Genomic DNA, 12,590 nt, shown 5'->3' on the forward strand with positions numbered 1-12,590 from the left:
CTGCTGATTCAACAACATGCATTTCTTTGCTTTTTATCCGCTCAGTCTGGGAGAACACAGAGATGAAGAGAGAATGAAGATCTGTTCACCGGTGTGACTTCCTGGGATGCTTGACCGACCCGTACCCCATGCTTTTCTAAGGCCTCCAGAAGCTAAAGACAGTGTGTCATTGACAGGTAAGTTGAGCCTTTTGGGAGAAATGTGGTTTAAATTTGATCAAAAGAGAACGCTAAACCTTTTGGCTGTTCCTGGATATGTGAAACAGGACCTTGAAGTTTGATTTTGCAGGAATGTTCTCTAACAAAGTTGATGCTTTAAGTTGTGTTAATTGTCTGACATCTGAAACCAAGCATTCTTTTCTTCTCGAGCCATTTCTGTTTGAGACTTTATTGACGTTGAGAATTGGCTGCAGCTTGCCACACACACAGTCGTGTGCGTCCTTCTATGTGTGGGTGTTAAGACATTCCTGCTGCGTGGGAGTTAGCAACAGATCTTAATCATGGATAGGGTTTTGCTGTAATTCCAGAGCTGGAGGCGTAACCCTAATCTCTTTGGCACATTATACAGTAAATCAGAGTGTGGTTAAGTCGGGTCCCTGCCAACTCAATACAGCCATCCCATTTCTGTGGGATTTATGAGTGGACTTACTAGGAGTAGTTATTTCAGTCTGCAAAGCTCTCTCTGCCTCCCTTCTCCTCATTTGTGTCTAAAACTGATGAACCACCCCCTGCTGAGTGCTAAACCTTCGCACTAGTTTTATTTCGGAGGTGTTCGTGGATTGCTTTGTGCCATGGTGGATTATTTTTTAAGTTAGAGGTCCAAAGGGCCGGCTGGTCGAGGCCAATTTTAGCTGCAGTGTCCAGAGGGAGTGACGTCCCCATGCAGAGGCAGCGCGGACACTGATGGATGGCCTAGCTTTCTGTCGGTTTCTGGTCCCAGACGCAAAGTGTTGTTATGAAAATATATAAGGAAGCAGGCTGATGGACTGCAGAGAGATGGCAGCTCAGCCTATGATGGATGACCACCTGCTGGGCCTCTGCTATAGATACAGAAAAATTAGAATTGTGGCCTCTAAGGACACTTTCAATATTCACCAGAAATTGGCCACCGAAGGCACTCTCACTAAAAGTTTTTTTCTTTATATGGCTGAGTAGGATAAACCAGAAACCATGAGGCAGATGTACCCAACATTATTGCAAAGCCACACTCGAATTACTTGTTTTAACTGGAATTTTACTTTTATTTCCCTCATGGTTTTCCTTTGGTTATCCCACAGACAGGGAAAAAGCCACAGAGTTGTCATTTTACTTTGCTGCTTCGGCCTGTAAATCAGCTCTCTCAAAAGAGGCTGAGTCATGTTAGCCCCTCCCCCCCAGCCTATAATGCTAATGGTGTCATTCACAGAGGTGATTTGCAGCTTGCCTCTTTATCCCAGCCCTGGTGGCCTTGGGGTAGTAATTGATGGTGTTTGTTGTCCAGTCTTGGACTCTGGACTGAGAGAGGTTTCTGTTGGTATGGCTGCTGCAGGACGGGACTTCACTTGTGGCATATTCACTGTTCTCCAGACCTCCCATTGAGACGTGACCAAGAACGACCTTGAACTCACTCCCCTCGGTCTGACTGCCTGAAGGACAAACTTCGTGCCTACCAGTGTGACCCAGTTACAGGAGAAGTGAGAGAGGGAGTTGAATAGAGAAAGGGAGAGGGACAGATGTGTGTTTGTGTATGTGTGTGTGTGTGTGTGTGTGTGTGTGTGTAAGGCTGTGGCAGGGCATAGCCTAATTCTCGTACCCTACTTTTACCCCTCTCTTCATGAGTTGATCAGCTGAGCTCTGACTGCACTATCTCGTCCTGTTGTTTTTTTTATTTTTATTCATTTTGGCCAGATGGTGGATTACAGGTCAAGGCAAAGGCTGAATGCAGCCGCTGTCAAGAGAATATTCTTATGGAATCTGACCAACTGGTTACTCAGGATGTTAGAGACTCGATTTGTTACACACTTCAGTGATCCTAAATATCCGCAGCTGAAAAAAGAGTGAGTATTGGGCTAACTTGCATCAGGTGGCCAAAAAATTATTTGCTCCTTAAACATATTCATCATAGAAACTAAATAAGATGATTATACATCAATGTTGTTTACAGCTTAATGTGCTGCCCCCACGTAGCCAAAAAATTATTAATGCAGATTTAAGAAGTTAGTTTTGTAATACTCTTTATAGCCAGCATTTTTCAGTAAATAGCATCAATGTATTTGCATTTTATGAAAAGGCAATTGTACAGAATTGTGTTTCTATTAGTTTTCATTTGTTACTAGCTAAGCCAGCGTTTCCCACACAGGTTTCAAATTGTGTACTCGTGGAACAGTGGCCACTGTGGCTACAAATAATTATGGGATAAATGCTAAATTACTTTTAGCATTTAGCTGAAATGCTAAGCTATTGTAACACTCCCGCAAGTGGAGAAGAGTCATAAAATCAGTGAACTGACTCTAGCAATCATTACCCAAAGTTTGCTAACATTAGCCACCATAAGCTAACAGTCATACCAGACCAAGTAAAGGTGTAGCTACAAAACTCCTGAGAGTGTTTGTATGAGTTATGGTGCATTTTGATTCTTATAAATGAATTTGTGAGTGAAAGAATGTATCTTTTGTTCATTTGTTACAGTTACATAGTCTCACTTCAAAACAATACGATGAATTGTCTTAGTCTAGGATTTGGCTGTGCTGTGAACACAAACACAATTTGTTCTTCTTGTGCACTCCTGACAGAGAGGTTGCGTAAGGCCTTTTTGCTGTCCGCTATTGTCACATCTCATTTCCAACTGAACTTTGTGACCTGTATTATCAAAATACACTTAAGTGCAACTAGGGCTGAAATCTTAGAGTAGTGTTAATTTTGTCAGACATTTTAAAATTTAGGCTTAGTCCTGTGTCAAATGTCCTTGTTAGTCATATTTAGTCCACTGTATACTATTTTTTAAATCAAGTTTTAGTTGACTAAATGTCTGGGTATTTTAGTCAAAAGAAAATTAAAAGTATTTGTCTAGTTTTAGTCATTAACCATCATTTAAGTCTTTTCTAACTCATTTGATTAGCATTTTGGTCAATCTGCTCTAACCAAAAGAGAGATATTTATCGTTTTAGTCTTTATTTCACTCATCTCACCTATAGATAAATTGTTTTGTAAAATTTTAATGTTATCTTTGTTCTCATTTTTATTGCAAAGGAGACATTAACTTACCTCAATTCCCAGGTGGATAGTCTTGATATGCCGCTTCAAGTTTGTAGTGTTTTTTCCAGAAATTTTATAACCACATTGCTTGCCGTCCGATATAATTAGGCCCTCTGTTTTTTCGTGGTGCCTCACTGTACTTGAAATGGGACCAAATATCTAAGCACCTCTTTCTCCCCAGCGTGTTGTGTGCATCACCAGAGTTCGCATCCTCCACAGTACAGTAACATTTTCCTCACGCACCAGACGTTGCCGCGTCAGCCAGCATTCAAAGCACAGGAAGAAAAACATATCTCTGAATGAAAACACTGTTCAAGTGAAAATTTAGAGGGAGAAAATATGGCCTGAATATATTGTCTTATTATACTCCCAAAAAGAGAGAGAGATTTTGTTAACATTTTTATTTTATGAATTCTATTTTAGTCTTGTCATTTTTTTGCCAACAAGATTGCATGTTAAGATGGTCACAGTCAGTATTTAAGTACATTGTCGCCGTCTCGTCATCGTCTCATATTAGTCATGGAAAAAAAGGTCTTTGACGAATACATTTTGTTTAGTTTCGTCTGACGAAAGTAACACTATTAGAGGTAACTTGATGCTTGATGACTATTATATCATATATCATTGTGTGATGTTTTGCCTAAATATGTTGATACTATATATCCCATAAATCCAGCCCTGCCTCTTGAAATGTTATTATCCTCTCCTGTCTTTGCTTTTAAGGAATATTAGTGCTCATCTTTGCTAGGTTTATATCCTCTAATTCAGAGTGACGGTTTCTTTCAATTAAGAATTTGCTCAGTAATTAACTGTAATTCATTTTTTTGAGCTTTGGTGTGTGTTTTTAGATCAGACTAACAAATGGGTAGCAGGACTGCAGTGTTTGATGAAGATTCATAAAGAGAGTTTTTAAAATCTAGCCTGTTACTGTTTAACGTTGACATCCAGTGTCTAGCTAACCAGTTTCACCTCTTTCTCCCATGCCATACCCTGACTCACCACACCTCCCGGCCTTTTTCTTCCTGTTATCACTTGCACCTTCTTTAGTTTTTCGTTTTTAATGCACTTAGATGAAGACTCAATTTTGACAGGGGAAAAGGCGGACATCATAAGCCTTCTTTTTACTCTCCATTGCTTTCTACTTAAAATAGGCAGAAAGTGTAAAGAGCAGTCTTTAACTGACAGCTCGACTCTCCCTTGCTTTCTGTTTCTTTCTCTTTTCTCTTCTTTTTACTGCCTGACAAAGGCAGTAGAGGACTTTGCAGAGTGTTTCTTTGGTCAAAGGAAATAGTAGAGAAGGAGTGGGGCATAGAGAGAGGAGGTGAGAGGCTGGGCTGTGGACGAGGAGGAGGTGGGAGGAAGGGGAGGGGACTGAGCTCCCATTCACATTGGCGGCATTTGGCTTGAGAATGAGCTGTTTTTTTTGGTGGGGGGCAGTTAGAGAAGTTTTCCTCTGGAGGGTTGGTCAGACACAGAGCCAAACATCCAGGAGAACAGGAACATAGTGAATGTTTTGAGCCAACTGAACCTGAGACGCTGAAGGAGCTGAGGCTGGATGATAAGAAGGAGCTGGTCACACACCAGAGCAGATATGCAGGGAGCAGACTGGGGTAAGAATCCCGGAGGGAAGGAACGTTGGAGAAAAGGGAAGTTGACTTTGTTTGTGTTTGGTGATCGCTGTTTCTATTACAGTCACTGTGAAATAATTATTTGCTTCATAAAGATGTGTAAGTTAACTCCTGTACATTTATTGCATGTCAAAAATTCCATAGTTGTGAAAAGAAATGTAAGTAATTAGAGCTGCAATGAATGTTGATCAATAGACAGAAAACTAATCGGCAACTATTTTAATAATCGATTTATCATTTCAGTCTATCATTCTTTGATTCCAGCTCCTCAAATGTGACAATTTGATGTTTTTGTTGAATATCTCAAGTTTTTAGACTGTTAGCAAATTGAAGACATTACAGTGGCCTTTGACAATTTGTGAAAGAACCTTTTTCATTACTTCTTAATGATTAAAAGACTAAACAATTAATCAATCACTAGAGACAAAAATCAGAAGACTGACTCAATTGGTAATGAAAATAACCAATAGTTGCAACCCTTGGTGTGATGAAGTATAGAAGAGCAATTAGTGGAAGTTGACTACCTGCTCATCAAAGCAAAAACTGTAACAAGCTGAGGACGTTAATCTAGGTGTGTGTGTGTGAGAGAGTGATATGTAGGCAGTGAAAGGAGACCTCTGCTCTTTCTGTGAAGTATAATCATTGACCGTGATCAGTGCACCAAAAAAACCTGTAGGCCCTCATATGACATACCTGTGTAGTTTTCTTTGTATATAGTCTGCTACTCCAAAGGGGCTACTTAGTCTATAAAACAACTTACACTATATAATCAGTTAATAAAGAAAAAAGACTTATCAGAAAATTCATTGATTAAAAATCCTGTCTGTAGCCTGCACATAATTAGTGCTTAAACAAATAGTCATTTAATCAGTTAGTGGATCCTCAAAAGGAATTGCCAAGTTTAGACAATCAATTACTTGTTTAAGTAATTTATCAAGTAAAAACACCAAACAGTCTGTGTTTCTAGCTACTCAAATGAGAGTATTGTAAATTCAATACCTTTATCTCAACACAAGTAATTTGGAAATGTCCCCTTGTGCACTTGCTACTGACATTTTATAGACTACATATGTAATCAAGTGAAAATAATTGTCAATTGCAGCCGTAGTTGGGAACCTTAACCTTTGGCATGGTGACCAGTAGTGTCTGTCAGGGTTGGGAGGTGTCTGAGGAAAGGTAGGTTGTCTACAAAACTAAAATAGCTTTGTCACACTTTCCATCTATGTTCCAGTTTCCAGAGAGAGGGGGGAGAGTAAGGAGATGGCAATGCGGGGCAGAACAGAAAGTAAGAGTGGGATTCAGAAGTTTGGGCAGAGAGAGGGTGGAGGAGGGGGATCTCCAGACTCATTTGTTTCTTCCCTCATGCAGACGCTCCCTGCTGAAAACTGAGACACCCTCTCCTTCCTTCCATTCTCTGTCTCCCCTGCTTTCGCTCCACATCTTCCTGGAGTCAGAGGTGGTGTTGCTCTCAGCGGTGAAGCCTCGGATGACTGCCAGTATAACAAGAGTTTCTTTTTTTCCTCCAGTCCAAACACTTCACCTGCTGAAGGGAATATTTTTAGACTCTCACCTCCGTAGCTCTGGGTGTATGTTTTATGGCGTTGTACTAACAAAGAAGGATTTAGTACAGGCTCTTTCAGTTTGTCTCAAACTAGGTTTGTGTGACGTTGCAGTATTTGCAGGGCAGGGCCAGAAAACCCTGCATACTGTATCTTTGTATATGGCTTCTATTTAAAAAAAGGCTTTTATACAGTTTGTTTCTTAGGTGCATGCCAATTGATGTCTTCAAAATACATCTAGACAAACTGCTGTGACTGGAGTGACCTGCTGGGGGTCTGAACTCAGGCCTTTGAGTGGGATGTTTCAGAGCAGACTGCAGACTCTGCAGTTTCATCTTGTAGACGGAAATATCAGCAAGAATTTTATTTCAGAATATGTATTTCATGCATTTCTCACGGCGGTTATTGCTCCCATTTCACTACAAAAATAAGACGTATAAAATAACCTTTGATTCTAATAATCCCTCATCCAAACTACATCTTCTGCCCTTAAGTTTTGTTAGCAAAGAGAAATGTACAAAACATTCAGGTAGTTACGTAACTTAATAGCAAATGCATACACTCTATACATTTTGAGTTATAGTTCTTAAGTATTGTGCCATGTACAACCTTTTTAACTTAATTGTCACAACATCAACTCAAATGGAGGCGGATCCTGTGTTATCACCTGTCATGTCTGAGTCATAATAAACCGTATATGGTGCATATTCCTAAATAAATGTGTTTAACCAAATTACCACAAAAAGGGGTCAATAGGGGCATACTGGTGTATTGTAATGTTTTTAGTTTGTTGGGTTTGTATAGTTTTATGCAGAGCGATCAAATTGATAAAAAAAACTATCTTTTCTATCTCTGCTGCTTTTTCTTGCGTTCGATCTATACGAGTAATTCTGTAAAACTGTCCTGGTGTGACAGCAGATCCCCAGAGCTGTTACTGTCGGGTGCTGCAAAGCAAAATGCTTGACGCAGGAGAAATACTACTTTAAATCTGCTCTCCCAAACTGTGGCAAGCGAATGACGAGACATCAGGAGACCAGCGGCTGTAGAGTCGCTCTGTCCACACACTGACCAGCTCCAGTTCTGTCCATGATTAGTCTCATTAGCTGGAGTGGCCGCACATTCCTCCTGCTGGAGGAGTGACTGACTGAGTCCCTCTGTCTACAGCCTGGACTGAGGGGCTTTAAAACCTTCAAGGGCTTTCCAGACAAAAACAGTCTGCTCAGAGTCAGTCAGCTGACCCTGTAGACATTATGGGGGTGGTAAAGTTATTATTTGTCATGCATTGTTTTTTGTTTTGTGTGTATATGAGAGGTTTGTATTGTGGCGATCAAAAATAGTTTGACATTACTTCTGATAATTCATTTATCAATTATATTTCCTGTGAGAGAAAAGAGAGTTTTATATTGATCATTCCCTCTTCTTATTCTATTATGCACCTGCACATATTTAGAAATGGATACACAAGAACATAAAAAATGTAGGAGTCCTTTATCAAGACACAAATGTTTAATGGTTCCAGAAAATAGCAAATTAAATATCTTTGGGTTTTGGACTGTGGCAGTATCCCCCCCCTCCTGCCCCCCACATAGTGTCATGGACTCATCATCCACCCTTCATTAGTTGTTCATGTCCATTTATCTTCCATTAGAACCAACTGGAAGCATATGGAAGATTGTCAGACCTATAGAACGACTGAAGGCTTTAAGATGCTAAGGAGGGGTCCTGGCCTCCCTGTCAGCCCTCTGACCCCCTACCCTCTTCTCCCATTCTCCCCGTCTAATGTTTGAGGCCCTGGTCACTATGACAACAAAAGGGAGACCAGGACTGCATGATCATGACAGGGGCTTTAAAAACAGTTTGAGACCCCTCTGCCTTCCTTAGTAGAGTCCCTGCATAGTTTCAGTCATCTTGAGTCCAGAGGGATTAGAGCTTATTCACTTATCTAGAGAGAGTTAGAGGACAACAGAATGCCCCCCCCCATTAGAAATACTGATCTGAGGAAAGCAACAGCAAGGAGAAGCCTCTCTCAAGAAGGCGCAAGTTGCAGTTTACATAACCTAACGTATCTTATTTGAACCAGAGGTTTGTGTCTTAACAGTTTGTTATAGAAAGGACAAGAGTACGAGTATATAACCACTTTCATACAGTTGTCATACAGATTCTTTTCATCAGATCAGTCTATAAAGATTTTTCTTTTTTAAACTTGTAGAACCACAGTAATAATTTGACCAACACTCTCCCAATATTTTTCATTTTCTTTCAACTGCGTTGATGAATAAATGAGTATCCTGCACTACATTCAGCATGCGAGCAAACGGAGGAAATCATAAAACAGAATTCAGCCTAAATTTGAAATTGATGCAATTGATGTATCAGTGAGAGAGATCAGCTTCAACACCAAAATAGGTTTAAAAATCCATCAGTGATGCGGCCTCTTTTCAACTGGTGCACATCAAAATAGCAAGAAGGATTCTTATAATTGAAATCATCTATAGAGTTTTGTTCCTCACGCGTTGCCGTCAAGAAATTTGAGCATAAGGAGTTTTTCTGACAATTTGTAACAGACTCTAGACGTTAGTGGACTAATTGGCTTTTCTGAGTGCATAGAGAAATCACATAAGATTAATCCTGCAGGCTCAGCTCATCAGGACAGTTAATTCTGCCTCCCAAACACAACATGTTGCTCCTGCTGCTGTTTGTTTTCCTTCATACTGACACTGATGCAGTAGATGAAGTATGCATTATCAATCTTTTAACAGCACACATTTTAAACTCCATTTCAAACTCAATTTGCTGATTGACCAAACAGAATCAATTGAGAGAGCATTTCTGCCTATCCCACGAGTGAGTGAGCAAATGGATTTGAGAGAATAATTTTTATAATAAGTATCTTTGTTTTACTTTCTCACCTCTATGACAAGGAATGCTATTTCTTTAGTACCCCACTCATTACATTAACTTAACGCTTTTATCCAAAGTGATTTACATTTGAGAAACAACATACAACCATCAACAAAGCATCAAATACAGCACGAGATCTACAACTGACAATACATACTAGTAAGAGCAGCAATAAATACTAGTAAGAGCTAATAGCACATATCGCATCAATGGGGTAAACCTAGGGAAGGAAGTAATATAAAATAAAAAGTGCAATCAATACAGAGAACACAGGAAGTGCATGTTAGGTGTTGAGAGGAAGTGTTCTCGGAAGAGATGAGTTTTCAAGAGCTTCTTGAAGTTGGAGAGGGATGCCCCTGCTCTGATGGCACGTGGTAGCTCTTTCCACCATCATGGTGTCACGGATGAGAACAGCCGGGACTGGGATTGCTTTGTGTGAAAGGATGGCTGAGCCAGGCGGCGATCGTTGGAAGAGCGTAGTGGCCAAGGAGGAACATACACTCAAAGTAAAATGTACTGACAGATGCTGGTGCAGTAGAGATTATAGTAGATGTTAACGTCTTTGTAGTTTCACAGTTTTTACACATCATAACAACATATTGCAGTACCAGATGTGTCAGTTAATACGAGCCTAAGTAGGGATCAGCCCAACTTTGAGTGTGCTAATTAACGTGTGGTAATCACAGTTAAATCGCAGTAGTGGCCTTGAAAGCTCTCAGTAAACTTGGCAAGTTAGAAAATGACTTGGCACGGCCCTCTCCTGGGAGGTGGAGTCTAGAAATGTGGCTAGCCAGCATGCCTGCTGTCAGCCCTTCTTTCACCTTATTAGGTATCTTCACCACTCATTAGCAACATGGACAGTCTTTTCCCCCAGGTTTTTTTCTCCATTTCATCTTCATTGTGGCAACAGAACTGCAGTCTTGCTATGCTTTTAAAGTCATATCTTTCTGACTTGCTAGATAAGCCTGAAACTCAAGAAGAGGACACACCCGTCAGTCGGATATCCTCATAACAGGCTGACAGTGACTCAATGTGATGTTTATAGAGAACAACTGGCTCTACTGTTGATGTGTTGATAGTGCACTATGACCTCATAATCATACGTACTGCTGGCCATTGTTCTCCACACAACACTCAACTATTTACCATCCACGGGGGAAATTGTTGACATCATAGCAGTCTGTATGTTGTCTGTTGTAGTGTCAAGATTTACCACCAGTCCTGTGAGAGTGAGGAGGTGAGAAAGTATGTTCTTGTGCCTCCTACATTGTTAAATTATTTCTCCTAACTATATATTTTTGTACTGTTAGTTTGCAATTTTAAACGCCCACTGCTACAGTGTCACAGAAAGTTCAACCTGTCTGCTCTTCTCTGTTTCTATTTAAGTATTTTCCACAGTTATGAACTTTTAGTTATTCCAAAGCTGATAAGATGTGTGGAGACAGTAGCCTTTGTTGCTGTCAGGGGAAATGCCAGCATGTTAGAAGCCATTTTACATCCCAAGTGAAAAGAGACCTTTTTCCTAGTGCCTCATGCCTCTCAAGCCTCATGCCTCAAGCCCTGTTTGTGCTGCTTGAATGGGTTTCATGAATAGCCTGTTCTGGTCCTCTGTGTGTGGGCCACTATGCTCTTGTGGGACATTGGTATGCTTCAGTCTGTCATAGTTGCTGTGTAATTTTATTTATTTATTTTTGAAGAATTCCTTGAAAGCACCCTGTTGTGGAGGTTGAACAGCTAGAATCTGACCTTATCAGTAACAAAACAAGATGGCTCAGGATTTACATTTCTAGATAAGATGAGTAAATACAACTGCAACAGTTCTCGTGTTAGCTGTGTACCATGCCATTTTAATGGTCAGTGTTCAGAGACCTGAAACATGTGAAAATACATAGAAATTTCCTTATGGAGACTTTTGACTTGAGACTTAATTTTGACTCAAATGGTGTCTGAAATGACATGTGACTTGCTATTACAAGACTTAAGACTTGACATGGATTTGTTCTTAAGGATTGAAACCTGCTATTTGACTTGAGTTGGGCTTGTCTTGAACGACTTGAAACTTGACTGGACAAGAAGGCCGAGAGGGGATGACATGCAGCAAAGGGTCTGGGCTGGACTCGAATCCAGGCCGCTGTGGTAAGGAATCAGCCAAGGTGGACAACCCTGTTTTGACTCTAGACTTGTCTTACATTACTTAAGAATTGACTTGGACTGGTTTCAAACAACTAGAGACTTGCTTATTAAAAGACTTGACTATTACATGTATAAGTCTACATGTATTAAAACATTCTTTGTGAGACTTATGCTGTTTTTCCTCTCTCAGAGCGAGTGAGCCACCACCATGGCCCTGGTTCAGGCTCTGCCCATATCTGCTGAGCCCCACAACCCAGGCCACAGTGGAGGAGCCCGCAGGAGACATCCCTCCGGCTCTTCACCCCCCATCAACCCACCACCCTCAACTCTTGATCCTATGGGTTCGGTCAGCAGCCTCATCTCCACCCGCCCCGCCCCCTACCAGGACCACCGCTTTGGTGTCGAGCTGGGAGCCCGTGTCCGAAGGCCCACACCAGGCGCCTCGTGCCTGGGCTCTGAATCACCCCAGGACCCTTTACTGCAGAGCATCCCGCCACTCAAAAAACAGAGCTCCACAATATCCAGCAGGGGGCTAGAGAAGGAGAGTGGTAATGGAAACTACACCTACCTGAATGACGACTATGTAGGCGACTGGAATGACAACCGTGTAACACGTGGCAGTCCAGGGAGCGACGCAGATGAGACTAAAGAAAGATCGGGGTTTAATGGGAACATGGAGGGACCTCCTCCAAAACTGATCCCTGTGTCAGGAAAACTTGAGAAAGTGAGTGTTTGAATACATTAGAGTTTAATGATAGAATCATATTACACTAAATGTAATTTTATATTACAATCTGATGTAGTTTGGTGTGCTGTTAAACTGTACTGCATTATACAGGGAGGTGTTACTGTTATGTAGCCTACCCTCATTTCCCTCTCTAAAACAGTTTAAACAAAAACTAATCATAACCTTCATGAAGAGATGATGCAGCACTGTTGCATTAATTTGAGCTATGTGTACCTAATCAACTGGCAACTCAGTGTAAATCCCGACTGAAATATAATTTACTGATAAGCTTACTAATGCAAACATCCAAAACAGCCATTAACCAATTCTACACATTGATATATGGTTAATTTATATATCCAAAGTCTACCTGGTGGCTGTTCTAGAGCTTTAGGTCATATAACATGAT

At 40.8% G+C, this 12,590-nt stretch overlaps 1 protein-coding gene across 4 annotated transcripts in view; it reads left to right on the forward strand.

The window, feature by feature from the left end:
- LOC123982671 (leucine zipper putative tumor suppressor 2 homolog) overlaps nt 1-12,590 on the forward strand; it is a 38,028-nt gene that overhangs the window by 19,374 nt on the left and 6,064 nt on the right. For 2 of the 4 annotated variants that reach the window (XM_046068375.1, XM_046068374.1), the window contains 2 exons: nt 46-176; nt 11,645-12,178. In XM_046068375.1, coding sequence (XP_045924331.1) covers nt 11,663-12,178 — 516 coding nt within the window. In that variant the 5' untranslated portion in view covers nt 46-176; nt 11,645-11,662. Of the gene's footprint in view, nt 1-45; nt 177-2,013; nt 2,036-4,693; nt 4,844-11,644; nt 12,179-12,590 lie in introns of those variants that run through there. The other 2 variants (XM_046068377.1, XM_046068376.1) reach the window with 2 other exon arrangements.

The sequence above is a fragment of the Micropterus dolomieu genome, linkage group LG14, assembly GCF_021292245.1.
Source record: "Micropterus dolomieu isolate WLL.071019.BEF.003 ecotype Adirondacks linkage group LG14, ASM2129224v1, whole genome shotgun sequence".
Lineage (NCBI taxonomy): Eukaryota > Metazoa > Chordata > Actinopteri > Centrarchiformes > Centrarchidae > Micropterus > Micropterus dolomieu.